The 22,830-nt window shown below is 34.4% G+C and overlaps 1 protein-coding gene across 1 annotated transcript; it reads left to right on the top strand.

Moving 5' to 3' along the window:
• Window positions 1-1,104: 1,104 nt before the first annotated feature.
• On the top strand, window positions 1,105-17,191 carry LOC131939969 (angiopoietin-4-like). The gene is made up of 6 exons (XM_059298496.1): window positions 1,105-1,216; window positions 7,830-9,067; window positions 10,086-10,202; window positions 11,307-11,426; window positions 15,974-16,208; window positions 17,178-17,191. The coding sequence occupies exons 1-6, from the start codon at window positions 1,162-1,164 to the stop codon at window positions 17,189-17,191; spliced, it is 1,779 nt and encodes a 592-aa protein (XP_059154479.1). The 5' UTR covers window positions 1,105-1,161.
• The last annotated feature ends 5,639 nt before the right edge of the window (window positions 17,192-22,830 follow it).

The following is a 22,830-nucleotide window of genomic DNA, read 5'->3' as shown; positions in this document are numbered from 1 at the left end:
ATTTGACGCTTGGCTTTCCTTAAACACACACAGACACCCTCTCCACGCCTCGTCAGACACATCCCCTTCAACTGTTCCAAGAACCCCACCACCCACCCCAACACCAATTTCAAATATCTATTCATTTACTTACTTAAAGTTCTACATCTTGCTTCTTTCCCCTCATCTTTCACACAGCAATCTTTTGAAAACTCAATGCGACCAGTTTACGAATAAACAGTCTTGCAACTGGTCAACATATTTTGTTTCCCTACATAGAAAATGCTTCACTGTCCCATTGATCCCCCCCCCCCCCCCTCTTTGAACAATTTCCTTTCCACTCCCCACCTGGATTCCTGAAACTTTCATTTGATCTTCACCCCTTTTACTATTATCCCTTTCGATTTTTTTTATAATCACCTACATGACAGCATGTAAATATTTATTATGTACGTTTGCATTATGTACATTTTGCATTATATAGGATTTATAAAAAGAAAAAAAAATCAATTTTTTTGGTCTGACTTTGAAAATCTAAAAATTCAAAATTTGTCACAATAGATATTTTTTAGTTCCAGCGATAGGCTACACTGTTATGCATCAACAAGCGTATTTCAGCAGGAAGGGCATAAATGTTGGAAAACTGCAGCCAAAAATTACTTAGTATAAAATTTTTGGTAAAATTATTTATAAAAAATGTTTGCATTATACGTTAACTTTATTTTATTAGCTGTTTTATAGCTCCTTGATAATTACAATTATAGTAAAAAATGTGAGTGTGTATGTATAAAAGTTTTTTTTCAAATGTCTGGGTGATACTGTCCCCTTAAAGTACTTCATCTGTATGCTAAAATAAACAATATAGCAAAAAAAAGCAAGGTACATAGAAACCACTTCTAAAATAAAAAGTCGGGCTCTTAAAATTTCAATTTTTGAAAGGTGCGATCCATGAACTTAATTGACGTTTCAGCATATTTTTTTTTACGTGGGAAATTCGGTGAAGGCAATTTCACAAACAATTTTATCAACACGCCTTAGCCCTAACGTTTTTTTTTTTTTTTTTTTTTTTTCTTCAACGCAATGTTTATGGTATAAATAGACGGCGATATCATCACAAGTAAACAGAAGCAGCGGGTTAGAGAAGTCTCCAGTTCGTGTGATACAGAACTACACAGCTCTACAATGTCTGCTGTTTTAGTGACGGCTCTGTTGTTTGTAAATATCATGTTCATCTGTGGTGAGTACATTTGTATATAACTGCAACGCAAATGAAATAGAGATATTTAGTTTTAATTATCTGTGTATTTTTTTAGGTAACAATTGTTTGTTTTTATTTCCACGTATACGCAGTACAGAGGAAGTATTGTAAACGTTCAAAAAATCGAAATCGATATTTTCACGAATCTTGACGTTTTACTACCCTAGTCGGAAAAACATAGTTTTGCAAATTTATTTGTGTATGTGTGTATGTGTGCATGTGTGTATGTGTGTATGTGTGTATGTGAGTATGTGTGTATGTGTGTATGTGTGAATGTGTGTATGTGTGTATGTGTGTATGTGTGTATGTGTGTATGTGTGTATGTGTGTATGTGTGTATGTGTGTGTGTATGTGTGTATGTGTGTATGTGTGTATGTGTGTATGTGTGTATGTGTATATGTGTGTATGTGTGTATGTGTGTATGTGTGTATGTGTGTATGTGCGTATGTGTGTATGTGTGTATGTGTGTATGTGTGTATGTGTGTATGTGTGTATGTGTGTATGTGTGTATGTGTGTATGTGCGTATGTGCTTATATGCGTATGTGCGTATGTGCGTATGCGCGTATGTGCGTATGCGTGTAGGCGTGTATGCGTGTATGCGTGCATGCGTGTATGCGTTCATGCGTGTATGCATGTACGCGTGTACGAGTTTATGCGTGTATGCTAGTATGCTAGTATGCTAGTATGCGTGTATGCGTGTATGCGTGTATGCGTGTAGGCGTGTATGTGTGTATGCGTGTATGCGTGTAGGCGTGTAGGCATGTAGGCGTATATGCGTGTATGCGTGTATGCGTTTATGTGTGTATGCGAGTATGCGTGTATGCGTGTATGCGTGTATGCGTGTATGCGTGTATGCGTGTGTGCGTGTGTGCGTGTGTGCGTGTATGCGTGTATGCGTGTATGCGTGTATGCGTGTATGCGTGTATGCGTGTATGCGTGTATGCGTGTATGCGTGTATGCGTGTATGCGTGTATGCGTGTATGCGTGTATGCGTGTATGCGTGTATGCGTGTATGCGTGTATGCGTGTATGCGTGTATGCGTGTATGCGTGTATGCGTGTATGCGTGTATGCGTGTATGCGTGTATGCGTGTATGCGTGTATGCGTGTATGCGTGTATGCGTGTATGCGTGTATGCGTGTATGCGTGTATGAGTGTATGAGTGTATGAGTGTAGGCGTGTAAGCGTGTAAGCGTGTAAGCGTGTGTACGTGTGTATGTGTGTATGTGTGTATGTGTGTATGTGTGTATCTGTGTATGTGTGTATTTGTGTATGTGTGTATGTGTGTATGTGTGTATGTGTGTATGTGTGTATGTGTGTATGTGTGTTTGTGTGTATGTGTGTATGTGTGTATGTGTGTATTTGTGTATATGTGTATGTGTGTATGTGTGTATGTGTGTATGTGTGTATGTGTGTATGTGTGTATGTGTGTATGTGTGTATGTGTGTATGTGTGTATGTGTGTATGTGTGTATGTGTGTATGTGTGTGTGCGTATGTGCTTATGTGCGTATGCACGTATGCGCGTATGCGTGTGTGTATGCGTGTAAGCGTGTATGTGTGTATGTGTGTAGGCGTGTATGTTTGTATGCGTATATGCGTGTAAGCGTGTAGGCGAGTATGCGTGTATGCGTTTGTGCGTGTATGTGTGTATGCTAGTATGCGTGCATGCGTGTATGCGTGTATGCGTGTATGCGTGTATGCGTGTATGAGTGTGTATGTGTGTATGTTTGCCTATATGCGTATGTGTGCATGTGTATGTGTGTATGTGTGTTTGTGTTATGTGTTTATACATAAATATATATATATATATATATATATATATATATATATATATATATATATATATATATATATATATATATATATATATATATATATATATATACACTATTTTTTAAAAATCCTATCAGTATTCTTACACAATTTCTTATCTAAAACCCTGTTAATATTCTTTTAAATAGAAAATAACACAAGTTTGACACCATGTTATTTCTGTAAAAATAAAAATAAATGTATGTCTTTAAACTATAAACATTGCTTCAACTTACAGATGTTAAACATCAATTACTTCCCGGACATTCCCCTCCGACATTACCCCCTGAGAGGGTTAGGGTTAGTGCTAGGGCAAGGGCAAGGGCAAGGGCAAGGGCAAGGGCTAGGGCTAGGGCTAGGGCTAGGGCTAGGGCTAGGGCTAGGGCTAGGGCTAGGGCTAGGGCTAGGGCTAGGGCTAGGGCTAGGGCTAGGGCTAGGGCTAGGGCTAGGGCTAGGGCTAGGGCTAGGGCTAGGGCTAGGGCTAGGGCTAGGGCTAGGGCTAGGGCTAGGGCTAGGGCTAGGGCTAGGGCTAGGGATAGGTTTAGAGATAGGGATAGGTATAGGGATAGGGATAGGGATAGGGATAGGGATAGGGATAGGGATAGGGATAGGGATAGGGATAGGGCTAGGGTTGATTTTAGTTTTGTGTTACGTTTTAGGCTTAGGCAGATGCTTTGGTTTGGTCTTTTTCTTAATGTTTAGGAATAAGATAGTTTATAGTTATAGACCTAGGTAGGATTCAAACTTGATAGGGTAGGGGTAATTCCCCGGTAGGGGGTGGGGTGGAATTAACAAGGTGGTAATTGACATGGGGGTAATTTATCCGGGGGTAAATACGGGAGGGGGGTGGGAGAATGTCCTAGGGGGTAATATCCGGGGGGAAGTAATGTCCTGTAGCCATTGAGCCTGATCTGACCGTATGCATTATGTTATCTTAAATAATACGCCTACTTGGTAATAAGCAACAGTGTTTAAAACATATAATACATTTTTAACTCATCGATATTATTTACTTTTAATTTCAATCCAAATTTAACGACAAGTACAAATGTATATTTCACACTAATATAAAAACATATTCTTTAAAACATCACGTGAGGTGTAGGCCTATATGTATTTGTTTGTCATGTCTATTTTTTGTATGCTGATGAAAATGCATTCCAAGTGTTATGTAGCTCTAAGAATGAATCTTTCTTTAACTTATACTAGAAAATATTACCTAGTGCCAAGAACGGGAAACAAATTATGATACTTTATTAAATTAAATTATACTAAACTTCAAGTACTCTAATACTAACCTCTCTCTTGCCAGTAATACATGTCCCCAAAATTTTCTGCAGATTAGACTACTTCTCACAGTAAGCATATTTTATTAAGGAAATAAAAAACGACAAATACACTCAATTAGTACAGTATACTGCCAATACAAACTTAACATTAAATAACATAATAAACACCCTTTACCTAATTATACTGTTAGACCATTTGCATATTATATATATTATAAATGCTATGACATTTGATTTATTTTTGCGTTACAGTACGTAAAATGTGTTTGTTAGTTAATTAATTTGTTCTGCCATACGTGTGGTCGAGTGTAAAATATGTTGGAAGTTACACTTATGTGAATATTGCTCATTCTCAAAAGAGGATGTGTCCTGAACCCATTGCGGTACATTTCCACGAAACGGTTAAGTCCTGCTTCACCATCCGCAATGTTAAGTAATTGAGGTCACATCCTCTACACTCAGACTTTTTAAACGGCAACGACTGCTTTATCTTTGCTTGTGTAATAAATTGCAGCAAGCATAGCGGAATACTTTCTTTTATTTAACTAGAAGTTATTTTTGTTTAAAGAAAAGGTCAAAATGATCTTTCTTCTGAGCTTGATAATCATTGCAAAATTAGCTTGGATCAATGGTAAAGTAGTAAATATGTTTTTCTTGCCTATCGCACAATACTTAATGTATATAATGTTCTGTTATTCTTTAATAGTTTGTTACATCTAAAATTGCCATTGACTTGCACCTTAATGTAATATACTATAACATACAAACATCTATTCAGGGCTTGACATGTCATTAGAGAGAGAACACTACACAGTAGCAAAATATTTATTTTGTGCCAAGTTACATTGTACGGAGAATACAAGAGAAGATAATAGAATATCAGCTCTTGTTAACATGTCATTGGATAATTTCAGTAAATTAGAGGGGAAGATTATGTTGCACTTTTATAATTGATATATTTTAAACGTTTATAAGTTTTTCTTCCCTAATAAAAGCGTACACGCAATTGAATTGAAAGGCTTTTAAATAAATTAATGTTGCCTTTTCAAACCTGACGTTTCATATGACAAGTTAAGAGGAATTCACCTATTTCTGTAATTTCGGCATATGAAGGAATAGTTTGTTCTACACTACGCCGAGCCGTCTAGCGCGCTAGTGTTTTTAAATGCTAAACTATAAATGTAACTATAACACAGTTCATTCCTAAATGGTGTGCCCTCCCCCCTGGCGGCACTGAAAATTGGGAGGTAGGGGGTTGTTGGATGAATTGTGTGCGTACTTTTTTCTTTGAAGTATCGACCTCTTTAGGGCTTTGCAACAGAGTTAGTAGCCTTTTCCTCTACATTTCCTTAATGTTGGTTCATTTTCTATATATTGTTCTCTAAATCATGTCTCCAATTAAATCTATGCGGATTTTTTTCCACAATGGGTTCCTTCTAGGTTCTAATAGTTGATGCCAAATATTTGTTTAAAGAGTAGTCACTCCTTTGGAATAATAATAAATAATCTACACCTCCTTTTGAATCAGTTTCTGTATTGTGTAACTCTAGTGTTCTTCTTTGATGATGGTTTCAATCAAGTTTCTTTTAAAACTGTTCTTCAGGCGAGTATACATCAAACATTTTGTTCATGCATGAATTGTATTTTTATATTAATTCTCAAAGTTATTGCTCTATGCAAACGTTTAGGCCTGATCATTTTAGTTTGAACTTGACAATCAGTTTTCTCTAACTCAAGGCGTTTTCATATGGCTAAAAGCTTCTCTTGCCTTTCCAATTCTGGCGTTTTTTGTCTGCACCTCTTCGAGCTATATTTTTATTGTTTGTCCTGCCTTGGTGTGGCAGATTTTATGTTTTATATATATTTATCTTTCAGTTATTTAGGAGAGATTTTTTTTTCCTATTTTCTATACGATTCTGTTTTTCTCCCTATAAACTTGCCTTTAGAGTTGTAGATATTTTGGTTGCTTTTTTTCCCTATTGTAATTTTTATTGCTTTGGTGAGATAAGACGAGATATTCTACAAAGTCTTAGTCATCAAATTGTTATCAGTGAGTCCGTGGTATATACTTTCTTTTTTACTCTGTCGCAATTCTCATGATCCAATCAATGGCAAGATGGAACAACGCTAGAGACAATAGTCGACCAGTCTCATTGTTATCTTTATCTTTTTCTTATGCAAAACTCTACACTTTAATTCCGTGTAAGACTATGCATTTCTTTGATAAGTTGCTCAATTATATCTAAGTATCATAACAGCGAATGTGCCTTTCAACAAAGAATGTTGTTTATTTACTATTGAGAGCTCTACTCCTTTGATCGGTTTTTATCAACATACCATATTTTATCAACATACTTTATTTTATCAACATACCATATTTTATCAACATACCATATTTTATCAACATACCATATTTTATCAACATACCATATTTTATCAACATACCATATTTTATCAACATACCATATTTTATCAACATACAATATTTTATCAAAATACCATATTTTATCAACATACCATATTTTATCAACATACCACTTTTTATCAACATACCATATTTTATCAACATACCTTTTTGCAGATGACCAGCCTCACAATATTATAAGACTATCTAAAATGTTATTAAATGCAGCGTTTAAACTTTATTTTGGAAGTTTACACGCGGTTTACTTACATTCATAAAGCGAGGAAGAGAATATTGCTGAAAACACTCTCACTTCATCGACTGAGGTAATTGAAATAGGTGAACTCTACTGCACCATTGACCGTCAGGATCGCAAAACGGTTAACGTTTGTGCTTGTACAGTAAAACGAATAAAGTATCCAGATATAAAGTGACAATTTTGACAACAATAACGAAAAAAAAGAATTCCCTTAAAATTACTGCATCGAAGTGGTATAAGTACACGATTGATCAAATATATTATATAATAATTGGACCTTGTAGAATCGATCAGCATATTATAATACCCGCAACGTATTAGCATAAACTGCATTCGGTAACGGAACATCCTTAATATATTATTAACATGTCAGTATTATGTAGTATTACACTTATAATGTGTGTATATATTTAAATTGTAATAATTTATAAGATGCTCCAGAGATGTAAAGATGAAGTACGTGATGTGGCCGTTTAAACGTTACAATATAGGCAGACTAGTCTTATGTTGCCAGAAATATTTTTTGCCTCAAGCTGACAGAAATGTAAAGCTGTATTACAGTGATGAGAAGCAGTGTAGAACATCTGTGTGTGATCGATCTTTTACCTATTGGAATTAAAACAACATAAATGCTTTAACGATGGGATACATGTTTATTTAAAACTTATACTTATATAAATAATAACTTACGGTGATAAACAACTTTTTTCAAACACATAGACATGATGGTAATTGGAGGGATATTACTGCTTTTTGTTTCTCAAATTAAAGCAAACTCAGCCATTTTTTATGCTTACAAGTTTTTATAAAATACTTATATATTTTCAGGACTTGACATTTCATTGGAAAGAGAATATTATATGGAGGGTAAAGATTTATTTTGTGCCAAGTTACATTGTGTGGAGAACACAAGAGAAGATAATGAAATCTCAGCTCTTGTCAACATATCAGTCTATAGGATCAGTGAATTAGAGGGGAAGATTGTGTTGGCGTCTGTATCAGAATCAGATTCAAGAGTTCGAGATTATAAAGTAAATGGATCAAAAGTTGATGGAAAGTTTTCAAAGGTGCTTGGAGACTTGACTGTGTCATTTACAAAAACTTCTGATTGTTTTAGTACTGTGTTTGGATGTGATGTGTATTACACAAATAAAAGGGGTCTCGTTGAGAAGAAAGAGAACAAAACAAAACCTGTTGACCAAGACAATCGTAAGCCGCTGATGTTGATGACCTTAGAGGCTAAAACTCCAGAGTTTGATAAAACAATTGATAGAATGTCAGAGTTTCTAAAAACTTTTAAATATTCTGAATTGTTAAACAGTGCTGACTTGAAGATAAATTTACAGTTTTCAACAGACGACAGATATTCTAACCAAACTGTAAGTCAAATAAATCATAGAAGAGAGTTACCGGTGGAAGAAAGAGCTGACAACTTAGTTAATCTTACAAATGCGATGGAAAGTAGATTGAATAGCTTGTTAGTTGCTCAAGAATCTAAAACTCAGAGACTCGAACACAAAATTAACAACATAACAAATGAATACAAGGACGTTAAGAACAAATTGGACATACAAAATAAAACTAATCAAGAGCTTGCGAAGTTTAAAAATTACTTAAATGAAAACTTATTAAAAACATCTAAACAGATGGAAGCAAACAATAAAACACTTAAAATATACAATAGATCAATAAAAGACGTACAGAGTCATTACATGGCTTTAAACAAACAACTGGAGAAACTGAACTACAGTGTGATTAATGTATCTTTAAGTTTGTCTCAAAATTCAAATGAAAAGGAACATCTGACTAAAAACATGCAAGATTTGAAAATAGATTTATTAAACGTGACTAAGCAAATCATTGAAAATAGCACTTCGATTTTGGAACAACGTCAAAATGTGCGCATTCAGCAACTGGAAGAAAGCAACAAATTACTGTCAGAAACACTTAAAGATTTAAACGCCAACACGGAGAAGACTAACACATCCATACAAAATCTGATTAAGAAATCAGCTCAAATATATGTCGTATTCAGTAGATTGAATGGATTTTTTGGACTTGAAAACGTACGTTAAAATTTAAATATATATATATATATATATATATATATATATATATATATATATATATATATATATATATGTATATCATATTTATATAACATGATCAGATTTTTACGTTCTGCTAATTCCTGATTTCGCTTGACATTGTCAGTTTTGCAAAGAGATTGCAAAGCTCCGAAATAAATGTTCTTTTTTTATATGATATTTTGCAATCTAGCCTTAAATCAGCCTCCCATATAGGCCCCTACATGCGTCAAACGTAAAAATACGAACACGTTTTTTATTGGTGTTTATTGAAAAGAACTTAATGTTCTACAAAAAATTTGGGGTATATATTTTTAAAAGTATATTTTATAATTAATAAGAATTCATAAGAAGTACGATTAAGTAGAATGCCTATAAAATAAATTACATTAAAATTGCATGCCAGCAGCTCACATTAAGAAAACGTTGGTCCTTGTCCTGACAATACTTAACAAAATATTCACGTTCATATATTGGTCATTTATGTCATTAAATTCTAACACATACCAACGTTAGCTCTACCTATACATATACACACACACGCACAAACAAACACACATAACTATATAAGTCCAGATATGCATATATATATCTATATATCTATATATATATCTCAATATCTCTCTCTATACATATATATATATATATATATATATATATATATATATATATATATATATATATATATATATAATGTGGGTGGGTATTGGTTTGTAATATATATATATATATATATATATATATATATATATATATATATATATATATATATATATGTGTGTGTTAACATATATATATAAGTGTGTATGCTTTCTTCTTTATTGTGTGTATATGTGTAATGTTTTGCTAGGTGATAACTTTGTTATAGATAATACCATATATTTATTAAAATAAAGTAACGAAATGTTTACCCCGTGTGATGTAAACACATATATCTTCAATTTATTACATTTTTACCTATAATAAATAAATTATTTGAAATATTATTTTACTTCAGTTAAAATGTGCCCACATGAACGATCGTGTTTTAGCGGATATGATAGAGGCTGAAGTAGATGTCAGCAGAACATTGTGTGATAACAAAACTGACGGTGGTGGATGGATTATTATACAGGTTATTTTGTCCTATAAATCATTCTAACCAATTATTAAATTTTGTATATCCTGTATTTATCTGACAGTTTTGATGAATTTATTCAACTGAAAACATATTTATAATAGTCAATTATAGTTTAGCTATTACCTAAATAATGTAAAACAAATAACAGTTGAACGACTTTCACTGTGTTTGTACTATATATTGTTTGTTTATTTGAAATTATAATGATTTTGGTAGTTGTATCGACATCAAGAGATACCATCTCTATTAATAATTTTAGCTAAACCGTTGTTCAATAGTTTAATTGGTTGACCAGGTGAACAGTTCACAAGTGTATTTTTTAAATATTTCATTCTTTGGCGGATTTTAAAAAAAAAAGCTGATTTGTAGTCTTTTTTTTTTTTTTTTTTTTTTTTTTGAAATAACTAACGTTAGAAGTTTGAAATAAAACAGAGAAATTCAGACTTCGTGATAGATAACGATTGTGTTCAGTGTACATTTAGTGTATTTTATTAATGTGCAGGAAAATCCTTTTTTGCTGTATGTTTAAAAGTTGCGATGTATCTGTTTAAAGTTTAAACCGAAGGAAACGTTAAAGCAAGGGGCTATCTGGTGATTGTGTAGCTGGTTTGTTGTATAATATAACAATATAGTAAAGATTCCTCTTTAGACCTAACGATCCATTGGGCAGATGAAGTAAACTTCATGTTTCTTGACCTCGGCATGTAAAGGGATAATGTGGGCAGCACTATGCCCAGCCGCCTTTACTTTCCTTAACGTGAGTTTGGTGGACTCAGGGACATTCTAATAACTTAACCAGGTTTAGAACTCGAAACTTTCGGGTTAGCAGTCTAGCGCTTTACCGCTAGGCCACGCCGTCTCATTATAATATAACAATAATCTTGATTAATTTTATAGATAATTAAGCCTTTGAATAAATTCAATCAACTCCCTAAGCCGTTGTTTTACTACTACCGTTATTTCTTAAATAAGCATTTTGATTTCTTAAAACATTGGATTGTTATTAACACTTGCGTAAAATAAAAACATAATTAATCTACAGAATTAATCATACTTATTTCTTAAACTTTATTTTAGCATTGTCGTTAATTCTTTTAGAGACGTATCAAAGGTGATGTGAAATTTACAAGAACTTGGAACGATTATAAAAATGGATTTGGTTCAACATCCGGAGACTTTTGGATCGGAAATGATGTAATTTCAAAATTGACAGATTTGGTAAGGAAATATTGGCTGTTTAAAAACCAGGCATGGAAACTGATTTTTGTACTAAAACATTACGAAGTAAAACTTATTAATATGTTTTAGGGAACTGTGTTAAGTTTATTGTAACCCACACGCACTGCACGATGTAGATGTTATCAAGTAATTTGTAATTCTTAAAGAAATCACTTTATTCGATACAACTATACACTAGCTTGTGAGTTTAGATGTTTGATAACTGTTTCAAAAAACATGGGGTCTTTTCAACATCAGTTTTTCAATTCGATCATAATTTATTTTACTTGCTTTTCTAAGAATTATCTAATTTAAAATTTAGTACTTGCATTGACAATTAAATACATTGCAGTTACTAATATGACACTGGCAATTACGTATGAAACACGTTTTCTTGGTGGATGTGATTTTTATATATTTTACAACAGCAAAAATTATCTGACATAAACTATATTACACCATCTCAATTGACACAACTTGCACATATAAAGGGAGTCTATTAATGGAAAAAAACATTTTATTCTCCTCTCGATAAACACAAGTCTTTTAAAATAAATCGCAATATATCACGTTATTCATATTATTATATGATCTCTGAATTGTAGATGAAATACACTTTATTTTGTTTTTAATATCTCAACGTTAGATTTTAGCGGTCTTGATTTCATTGGTCTTTAATTATCCTCAAGTCATATTCCTCTATCATTTCCTTATATTAACTACCCTGTAAATTACACCCACTAAACAAATAACTGCAATCGGTCACTAACCCATTTTATTATTTAACGGACACAAATACAAAAAGAAATGGATGAAAAGTTAGCAATAGGTAAAACTTAGGGTTGTGAACAAGAAATGGATAGATATGGTAATATGTTGACATTTAAATGAGGGGACAGTAATTACATAACTAGGGTAATACTAAGTTTTAGAGGAGAGTTTTATTGACTAGCAGTGAATAACTGATTAGATAAGTGAAGGATAATGTACTACAATTGGCAGTCATACTTTTGTTTAGCCTAGATATTTCTCGTAAGAAAATATATTGATATTGATGTGTCACTATCAGTGGCGGAACAAGAAAAAAGACTCCCCCGCAAAAAGTTTTTGCTACCCTGTTTAACCAATTATAAATTATCTTTTTTCCTGAGTAATTTAAACTATTTCATAGCGATGTATAACCACCCTGAGATAACAAACCTGAAAACATTATGTCCAAACTCATTTCAGGCCTGGTGTAATCGTGTTTTATAAATACAGTAACTTCACACACCATTTGGGTAGATATTTACAAGGTAGTTAATGTGATGCAACGGGTATAATAAATAAATAGACACATAAGTAAATATATACATAATATAATTTGGGTTTAAAACACGTTGGTTAAAACAGTGGTCAAAGCAGGGGCGTAGCAAGGGGGGTGCGGGGGGTGCGGACCGCACTGGGTGACACCATTTAGGGGGGTGACACCAAGGCAAAAAAATAGCAAAATATATAGAGAAAAATGATAATTCCACTTAATAGAGTGATTAATTAGAGTGTTAAATAGCCTTTTAAGAGTTGGGGGTGCAAATCGAAAGTTTGAGGGGGAGGGGTGTAAATCGCAGGTTTGAGGAGGGGGGATGCAAATCGAAAACTTGAGGGGGGGGGGGTGCAAATCGAAAGTTTGAGGGGGGAGGTGCAAATCGAAAGTTTGAGAGGGGGGGGGTGCAAATCGAAAACTTGAAAGATTGCCCCGGGAAGGGTCGCAACGCCTCTGGGGGGGGGGGGGATGACACCATTAAGTGCCGCACCGGGTGACACCCGACCTCGCTACGCCACTGGGTCAAAGGCTAGTTTATAACATTTTACCAGTAAATGAGGGTGAAAATTATAACATATAGTAGAATAGTTGAAAACAAAGTTAGTTTACGTTGATTTCTTCCCATTTATTAAATTAAATAGAAAAGAAAAAAAAACAAGATTCAAACGAATCGAAACTGATGGGTTGAGTGAGATCGTTGGAGTAGGTAAAAGTAGTATGAGGATATCCAGGTTAAGGGTTATGTGGGTAGAGGGGGCGGCTCGCGGTGGCTGACGAAGCGTAAAGAGAGTGATTGTGTGTGGGTTTAAGGCGAGCCAGGCGAGCCAGGCGTTTATGTTAGTTTAACGTTTAAATTTGTAACAAGGTGAAAAAAACCAAAGGCTGGTTGAAAAATATACAGTTCGCATGGTGTGTGTATTTACCATTTGTAAAACTTAGTAAAATAGTCAACACACATAGATGTTTTTCATAAATTTCGTCACAATGTGTACAATAGTGGATACAAAAGAAAACAAAAACAACACAAACAAATCAAAGTTGATGTTGGGGTGGGGGGGGGGCGTTGTGTGGTCGTTGGGGGGGGGGGGGTTACCGAACATGTTGGAGTGTTAGTCATTGAGCGGGAGGGGGTAAAGTGTGCTGCTTAAGGGTCGATGTGCATAGTCGTAGCTACGATCATTTAAATGTTTAGTACCGACATGTGTGGGGTGGGTAGGTGTGAAGCTATAATGATGTGTGGGGATACGGTGGAGTTTTAAAGGTCAAAAATTGGTTAGCAGTTTTCTCATTAAAGAATTTGAATAGTTTCGTACATGTTAATAAAGGTTAACAAAACCATTTTAAGGATGGCTTTTATGAAATTCAACTCCATGTGAAAAGAGGTGGGGGTCTAGGTGGGTGGGGTCATGTAAGCTGTGGACCAATGGACAGTAGATATAAAATACTATTAAATTAGTGTTAAAACATATCATTACAATGTTTGTTTGAATGTTATGTAAATAAAACCGATACAAAAAAGGAGCAATAGAAACCATATTTATACAGAATAAATAGCACGAAAAGAGATAGGGGCACGAGGGTTGTAGGGGTAGTGTCATGGGGGCAAAAACATCCGAAAGGGGAGGGATTGGTGAGACACCAGAGGCGGTGATGCGTATCTAAGGTGTTCGAATCAAGAAACTCGGAAGCTGAGAGTTAAATATATATTACCCAACCGTAAACCTTATACATTCGAGATTGTAAACGAGTTTAGTATTAAGCCGCCGTAGAGGTTGTATACTGATCGAGAAAAAAAAACGATGCTCTTTTAGACACGCTCTGCATTCCTACCATAATGTAGACTACAACTTGACCTAGATGCATTGCTGAGGTGGAGATAAAATAAATAAATAAAATTCAAGAATTGGACGATAAAGATATATGACAAATATGAGCTGAAGAATGTATTGAATCTGGCTAAAACTGTTAATGGGCTGTTGAAAAAGGGGATAAATAGATGGATGGATAATATAAGCTGCAAATGTGGAGATAAGTAGTGAATGCAAAGTCTTGAAATTTCTGCTATTAATATAGCATACAATTGTTTACAGTTACTAATACATTCATGCTGATAATTTTATTTAATCTTCATATCGATTGGACTGTGCGTCTGGTGTACACATGTCACTGAAATGCACATTTAAATCATCAGTTATGGCATTGACTATTTAAAATACATTTAAATGGACCTAGATTAAGTAACGTGCTATTTTAATGGCGAATGCATAGTAATGTATTTCGTTGAGTTTTTAAATTTTACAAAACAATAGCTAACTAACGAAACAAATACTATACATCTTTAATTGATATGACGAAGGTGCATTTGCTGCACATGCAGTATGTTAATAGATGAATAAATTAACAAAGCGTGTTTTTGTTTTTATCGGGAAAAAAAGCTAAGTGTCATGATCCGTTTATTTCAGAAGTGTTTATTAGATAACCGATATACAGATTAGTTAGATATTTTTAGGAAGGGTAACACAGCTTATATAATAAAGATCGTGGTTATGTAACGAACCTTAAAGAATAGTGTAATGCAGTCAGCAGGATATTTTCCACCGGTCATTTCTTCCTCTACCGGTTTTATCAACAGTTCTATTCCACACCCTCCCGCCTGCCCTCACCTTTATTATATTAACCCCATTACACAACATACATATAGAGATACAAATAAGATACGTTGTAAGATTTAGAATTAGGGCTATTGAGCTTATCAAAAGAAGGAAAAGTACATAAGTTATATATATATTGTAAGGGGAGATGGGTTGATTACCTGCTAGCGTGTTACAACTGCAGGCAAAGCAAGGAGATTAATGAAAAGGATTGAGTTCTAGAAAAGCCATAAGTAAATTGAATATAAATAGTATTTCTTGTAAGGGAATATATTTTTAATTTGCAATGCTAGCAGGCAATAGATAATGTAATATTTCCTTTCTCAACAGTCGTCTTTTGTTTTAATGATGGGATAGATACAGGAACTATCAAAATAAGTTTACTCAATATTTTCTTTTTACATAGAAAGTTTCAAGCAATGTGTGTTTTATTGTAATAATGTGTTTTGGAAAATTTTGTATATTGTTTATAGATTTTCGTTTCGTTTTTTTATCATTATGTATAATTATCATATAGTATAGATGGATCAATACTTACAATATTTCAAACACAATGCAATATCTAAATATTTCTAATTTTTTGTCTAACACAGGGTTATAATGAACTCAGATTCGACATGAAGTATAAAGGTAAAGACTACTACGCTGTGTACAGAGGTTTTAAGGTAGAAAATGAAGCAGCAAAGTATAAGATGAGCTACACGTCATTCAGTGGTGGGAATGTTGTAGTCAGCTTTAGTTATCACAAGGGCATGACGTTTACAACCATTGACTCTGATAACGATGTGTGGCCAGGTGGCAACTGTGCTGTAGACAGGAGTAGCGGTGGTTGGTGGTATGGTTGGTGTCACAGGGTTAACGTCAACGGTGAATGGGCGAGTGGTGTTAAATATAAAGGAATTCAATGGGATAGCATTACAGGCTGGTATGACTCTCTAGACTTTGTTGAGATGAAACTTCGTCGAATGTAAACAACCCGAAAACAATGCTATGGTAAAACAATGGGTAAACAAAATCAAATTGCTTATAAACATAAACAAAATTTCATATATTAAAATAAATAGATGTTAACATTTAACTAAGGCAATATTTTCTTGATGGTGAGTCTACATAAGAAGTTTAAAATTAACGAACATTAAACCAAACATTTTATTTTAAAAAATTATTTTAAAAACTATAACTGAGTTTGTTTTGCTATTATTAGAACAGGAAAAAAACCCGACTATGATGGTGTCATTTATTTCTTGCATATTCATAACTAGACTAGTAGTATAGTTGTCATCTACCTCTATATATTTAATTAGACATTCACTCGGATCGTGTGAAGTTCAACTCTAATAACGTGTGTAATGTTTGTGCAATTTTTTAAATAATTTTTTTTCGCATAGTTTTTCGAAAGATGTATATATGACATCTAACATAGCATAAAGTAGATAGTAACTGTTAATTTGGGATCTGTAAAGCTTTGTATTATAAATGTGAACATTTAAGTAAATCCTTTGTTTAAGTAGTTAATATATTATCTAGTGTATGTCATATCGAGCATGTTTGTTTATTAAGAATTGTTTACTATCACATATAAGTACATATTAGTACAAAATAAAAGTATAATTCTGAATATGTTTGTATTACTGAGATTGGAATTGTGACCTACTAAGGTCTGGTTATTTTTAGGTACATTTGTTATAATACCATATATGGTTTGTGGTGCAATGACTGGTTTTTTCCGCTGTCTTACTAAGAGAGTCTTAGACTCAGAAATTTTCCATCAAGAGTCTGACTGATTGATTGATTCAGACCAGATGATCTAGTGGTTAAGATCTCGTCGCGCCACGGCGGCGGCCGAGGTTCCATTCCTCGGTGAGAAACCGAGAATGGTAGCTCAAGTTGTTTTGGGATAGACACTTGAAGAGACCCCCCCAGTGGTTAGAATCTCGGCGCGCCACGGCGGCGGCCGAGGTTCGATTCCTCGGTTCGGAGCCGAGAAGGGTGGCACTGTTACGCAGTGGCCTGGATCACGCTCGCCCAAGGTGGCGTAGATCCCATGACCCTCAGGGTGGCCCTTGTGGCCTGGATCGCATTTTCGATCCCATGACCCTCGACCTGTGTGGTCGTATGACTTGAGTACTTGGTGACACACAATAGGCAGTTACTTTACCAGACGTCTTTGAGAGAGCATAAGCCCTGTGTGATGCCGTTTAGTATTAAATAGTTAAGTAGCATATTCTTAAATTACTAGTGGCTTAGTAATTCTTTATGCTAATAGCAGCGTTGTGTATACTGTGGTGATTTTTCTGAAGTGTTAAAAGCTGTGATAGTGTATCATATTATGTTTTTCCACAATTTGTAAGTTGGGTTTTTGTTCATACTGTAAAACTATTATTCCTTTATTGTGTTTTACCACGACTTTGTACACTCATTACAAGTTATATGCAGATTAAATGTATTGTTGACATCAGTAGTTTCTCTAGTGTTTCCCCTAGACATGTTGTACGAGTTCTAGTAAAATTACTGTGTTAGCTTTCTTTTATTTAGGCTTGTCGCCATCTGTGTGTAATCAGTTAAACGAATCCGGGAGCGTTCGCCATCTATCTGGCTGATAGATTGGTGTCCGTTACAGAATATTCTTTCATTATCGTTTTCAAGGTACATAACTATACTCTCTCAAATCAAGTGGGTAATTTTAATTGTTATTTCCCGTTAACAATTTAGTGTCGTTTGTGTTCCATACCATAGGCTAGAGAAATTTCCAATTACCTAATTTTATAATTGTATTTGTTTAGTATGTTTACATGGACACAATTAATGGAAAGCAATTATATGCATTTATATATATCTTTATTATAAGGTCCACTTAATTTTTATAGCAAACCTCCCTTTGTGTAGTTTAAGGAATTTTTTGGTTTATATATTTACAAATACATCCGTTTATACAACTTATGGTTAACTTTTATTTCATTTGTTTTGATTTTTCGTTTATTTTTTGAACACATAATAAAATCTTCGGAATTATCAAACATTTAATAACTGTCGTTTTTTAATGTGATAAATGCAATAAGGACAAAAAGCTTATTGTAGTGTGTAAATGAGTCCACACCAGACCACTGCTGACAAGATTTTACCTTGATGTAATTTTTGGTATTAGCTCGAGTATTAGCTTTCTTTTTTAAATCTCTGGTCTCAGTTAAAAGTTTCTTTAGCATCGTGCTTTATTACTTTTCAGAATTCCCTTTAACAAGTTAGATGGTATTATAATGAGCTTAAAACGGTAATGCTCGTGTGTTAGAAATGAGAGTCTGGCTTGTATACTGAAGGCGTGTGTATGTGTGTGTTCCCAGAGTATTGCTGACCTGACCTTAAAAACTTAATAAAAACGACTTCATAAAAACGATTAAAAAACAAGTTTTCATGTACTAAAGAGCATAAAAAAAAAACGTATGAATAAATCATCAAAACCGAAAGCTGATTAAGCGTGTTAAAATATGCTTATTTTTGTGTGGACCAACTAGAATATATTACATATTTACCAAAATAAAGTGCATTTTATTGTGTGTATATTCATAATTAGTTGTATGTTTACTCTGTCATTGTTATTATTAACATATGTAGCATGTAATAGTAATCGTATAGTTTAAACTCTTACTTTGATATCAAAAGTTGGATGCTTTTAATGAACGAAAAATGGCATCCACTGGCCACAGACTATCTTAAATAATAGGTTTCTAGGAGACAGAGAAATTGAAACTGTATCAGAATTAACTGAAGAAAGATGGCGCTGAATGTGCCATGTATTAAGGATGAGACCAGACAAAGTTACAGCAATGGCGCTCGATTGTCAACCCTAAAATGGACTGTGAAGGTTGAGGGAGACTTAGATACAGACAGCAGAAAACTAAGTGAACTGTGAAGGTTGAGGGAGACTTAGATACAGACAACAGAAAACTAAGTGGACTGTGAAGGTTGAGGGATACTTAGATACAGACAACAGAAAACAAAGTGGACTGTGAAGGTTGAGGGAGACTTAGATACAGACAACAGAAAACTAAGTGGACTGTGAAGGTTGAGGGATACTTAGATACAGACAACAGAAAACAAAGTGGACTGTGAAGGTTGAGGGAGACTTAGATACAGACAACAGAAAATTAAGTGGACTGTGAAGGTTGAGGGAGACTTAGATACAGACAACAGAAAACTACTGACAAGAGCAGAGAAAGTTGTGAAAGACTGGCTTTCTCTGGCGGCCCCATTTACCATGGGTATCGACGGTAAAAGGTGATGATGATAAAAATCATGCAGAAATATTTTTAAAAACATTTTATTCTATAAACCAAAACCCCAATTTGGCCGACTGAATTAACATATCGATTTCTCAAGCGTTTGGATTTTAATGTTTTAATTGCAAAAAAACTTAATTACTTTTTGAAACACCTTGAAATTACTTATTGAAGAGAAAATGTAGATCAGTCAATATAAAATGTACGTCTTTATATTGATTTTAAAATTCTCAATACATTTGGAAACTGCTGTAATTTATTTCCTAATTATAATTTCTGTCTCAGTTTAGGGCAAAGTACGAACAATACGATTTTTCTTTTAACAATTGTGTATTTTACAAGCTTTTATTTAACGTGCATACTATGTTTGGCCAATCCATTTCCATTTTCTCACCGTCGAGTATGTTATAACTGGGATTAGCATAGGATAGAAAACTGGGATAGAATATCGCTCAAATCTTAATAGTTTTTATGTCCACACTACTATATTGTTTAATTGTAGATTAGATAGATCATAATAGCTGTAATATGAATAGTCCTTAGTGTATGTGCTTGAACGTCCCCTTCACTAAATACAAGTCTGAATAGCCTGTAGTTGTCCCAGTAGTGAAAAGTTCGAGTTAATGGATGCACAGGTCAAGCGTCCCGCCCTTCGCGGGACTGCTGGGGTTAGGCAGGGGTTGGGTTACCTTAGGGTGAAGTTGGGGCCGTGCGAATGAATTAAGTTAGTTGGATGCTAGACTTGTTATCCTGTGGAAGTGTGTGTCTTGTGCTCCGTGGCGGAACTCTGTGCTAGTTTATTTCGTGTATTAAAAGTCTTAAAATCGTACGTGTGTTGGCGTTATTAAATCAAAGTTTAAACTGTTACCTCAACCCTCACTGCAGTCATCACCACCATCAAAACAAAGCACTCAAATGACTACATAACAGAGTACCCGGACCTAATTAGTTTGAACCTGACCATCATACTCTGATTCATGAGGACATCCGATAGTCACACCTAAAGTTATGAATCTAGTGCGTTTTTTTTCCTTAATTTCGCACCCTACCTTTACTCGACAAATTTACGCCCCTGACTGTATATGCGAACTTTCTAAAAATAGCAGACGATGAACCAGGAGAATCGTACCTGGTCAAAACATTTTTGGTTTTTGATAACGATTCATCTCTGGGTGAGGCGAGGCCTAGAATAGAGAAGAGTTTGTCGAGTTTAATGGTTACGGAAAACTGGAATACTGTACAATTTTTTAATTGTTGAATGTTCAGTCCATGCGAATAAAGAAAATTGAAGATAAATTGTCATAATAATTGCGCTTGTTATCGAGTGGTATAAAGTAAAATCTAGTTTGAAAAAAAAACCACGTAGCGAGCAGTGTTTCTTCCAGGCATTTCTTCGGGGGGTGGGGTGGGGGGGGCCTCCAAAGTCCGCCCCCCACCCACCCCCCGGAAATTTTAAATGCCCCCCCCCTCTCCCCGAAGAAAAAAGTCTGGAAGATGTCACCAGCTAATGAGCCTCAACTGACCTGCTCCCGACACTCGGGACGTAAGAGTTAGCAAATCCCACGGTCTCCCGCCCCACCCCGCCGTCTCCCGAGAAGCTATTGATAGGGTTGATTAAAAGTTGAGAGGGTTGATTAAAGTTGATAGGGTTGATTAAAAGCTGAAAGGGTTGCTTAAAATATCGATAATGGTCTCATTTATTTATTAAAAACAGAATTTGAATTTTATTGTGAACTTTCTATAAAATACTATGCGAGTTCTACCCTTAAACACTTTTGTTTTAAGATTCACGTGAGAAATAAAAAATTAAGTAACCTTAACCGGCTAAATGTTATTGGATCATATGTTTTTATTCGGTTGCTTCCCCTTGATAGATGTAGTACTAATCTTTCATGTAATTTAAAGGTCAAAGTAATACTGACAACATTTAAACCCTGACTCCACATTAAACCCTGACTCCACATTTAAACACTGAACATTTAACACTTGACTTCACATTTAAACACTGACTCTACTTTTGAACACTAACTCCACATTAAAATACTAACTGCACATCTACGCACTTTTGTAGTACTAAACATCTGCAACGTTTCTGCACACAGGCGATATATTAGAAACATAACCCAACAGTCCAGCATGGGATGGGGGGGGGGGGTCATCCCTAAATGACGACGAATAGCACTGCATACTTGAGCTGCAGCTGTACTTGAATAAACCCAAGCACCCCCTGCAACCGTTTTAGAGCATCTGCTGCACTTCCGAATGCCAACATGTGTATGTGCTGTGCTGAGGTAATTAAAAGTTATTTATTCTAAATGATAATTTGCGTCGTAGTATTGCTTAATAATTTTTTGTGAATTTATTTAAGATTAATATTCGAACAGACTAAAGTGTTTTACATATACATATTAGAAGAATATAATATTTTTGCAAAGTAACATTTAAATTCAACAATCAAGAAATTATTTATTAATTTAATAATAATTTGTACTAGAGAGTTTGTCAAAATACTTACAATTGGCATACACGCTTAAAAAAAATAATTATAGCCACAAGTAATATAATAATGGTCTCCCTTTGGGCTATATTGGACAATATAGTGCTCAATGTATGATATCCTAAACATACATTTAAATGTAAACAAATTATCATGTCGGTTTTTTCCCCCTTCAGTTTTGAATATTTTGGTGCATTTAGGCCAAGGTTGTTGCCTTTTTTTCTTTTACATATAATGCCAACATTATATATTCACTGAAGTTACAGAAAAAAAAAATCTTAAAACTGCATCCTGTATTCTGTGTAAGCTGTTTATTCACTATATCTTTTGGGTCAGATAAGTCTGAGATAAATTTACCATCATGCAGACTGTGCGTGGCCAAAGGTAAAGTTTTATTTATAAGTATACAATTGGCAACAAGGAATTTTTGTTTTTGTAATCTACTTGACATCATCTGCAAGGCTTCTTAAACAACTAGTGTTTGTATTCTAGAAAATAGCGCTTTCAGTTGTTGCTTGCGTATTTGAGATAATTTTTTCGTATTTTTAAATGTCGGTAATACATTTTATAATATCTTTGCGAATTAATTTTAAATATTCTAAAATTTTCTCCAAAAGGAACAACAAAACATATTTTATAATTTTTGAAATTTGTATGCAGTGAAATATAAATGCATACC

Source organism: Physella acuta, unplaced genomic scaffold, assembly GCF_028476545.2.
Source record: "Physella acuta isolate Inbredline_101_S28 unplaced genomic scaffold, ASM2847654v3 ptg000306l, whole genome shotgun sequence".
Lineage (NCBI taxonomy): Eukaryota > Metazoa > Mollusca > Gastropoda > Physidae > Physella > Physella acuta.
Note: the sequence above shows the minus strand (reverse complement) of the source record. Positions and strands in the feature narration are given on the sequence as shown.

Excerpts from the sequence above, each read along its gene's own strand:
- LOC131939969 (XM_059298496.1), top strand. The coding sequence starts at position 1,162 with ATGTCTGCTGTTTTAGTGACGGCTCTGTTGTTTGTAAATATCATGTTC. Across the intron at positions 1,217-7,829 it reads AAATATCATGTTCATCTGTG|GACTTGACATTTCATTGGAA; the intron begins GTGAGTACATTT and ends ATATATTTTCAG. Across the intron at positions 11,427-15,973 it reads TTTCAAAATTGACAGATTTG|GGTTATAATGAACTCAGATT; the intron begins GTAAGGAAATAT and ends TGTCTAACACAG.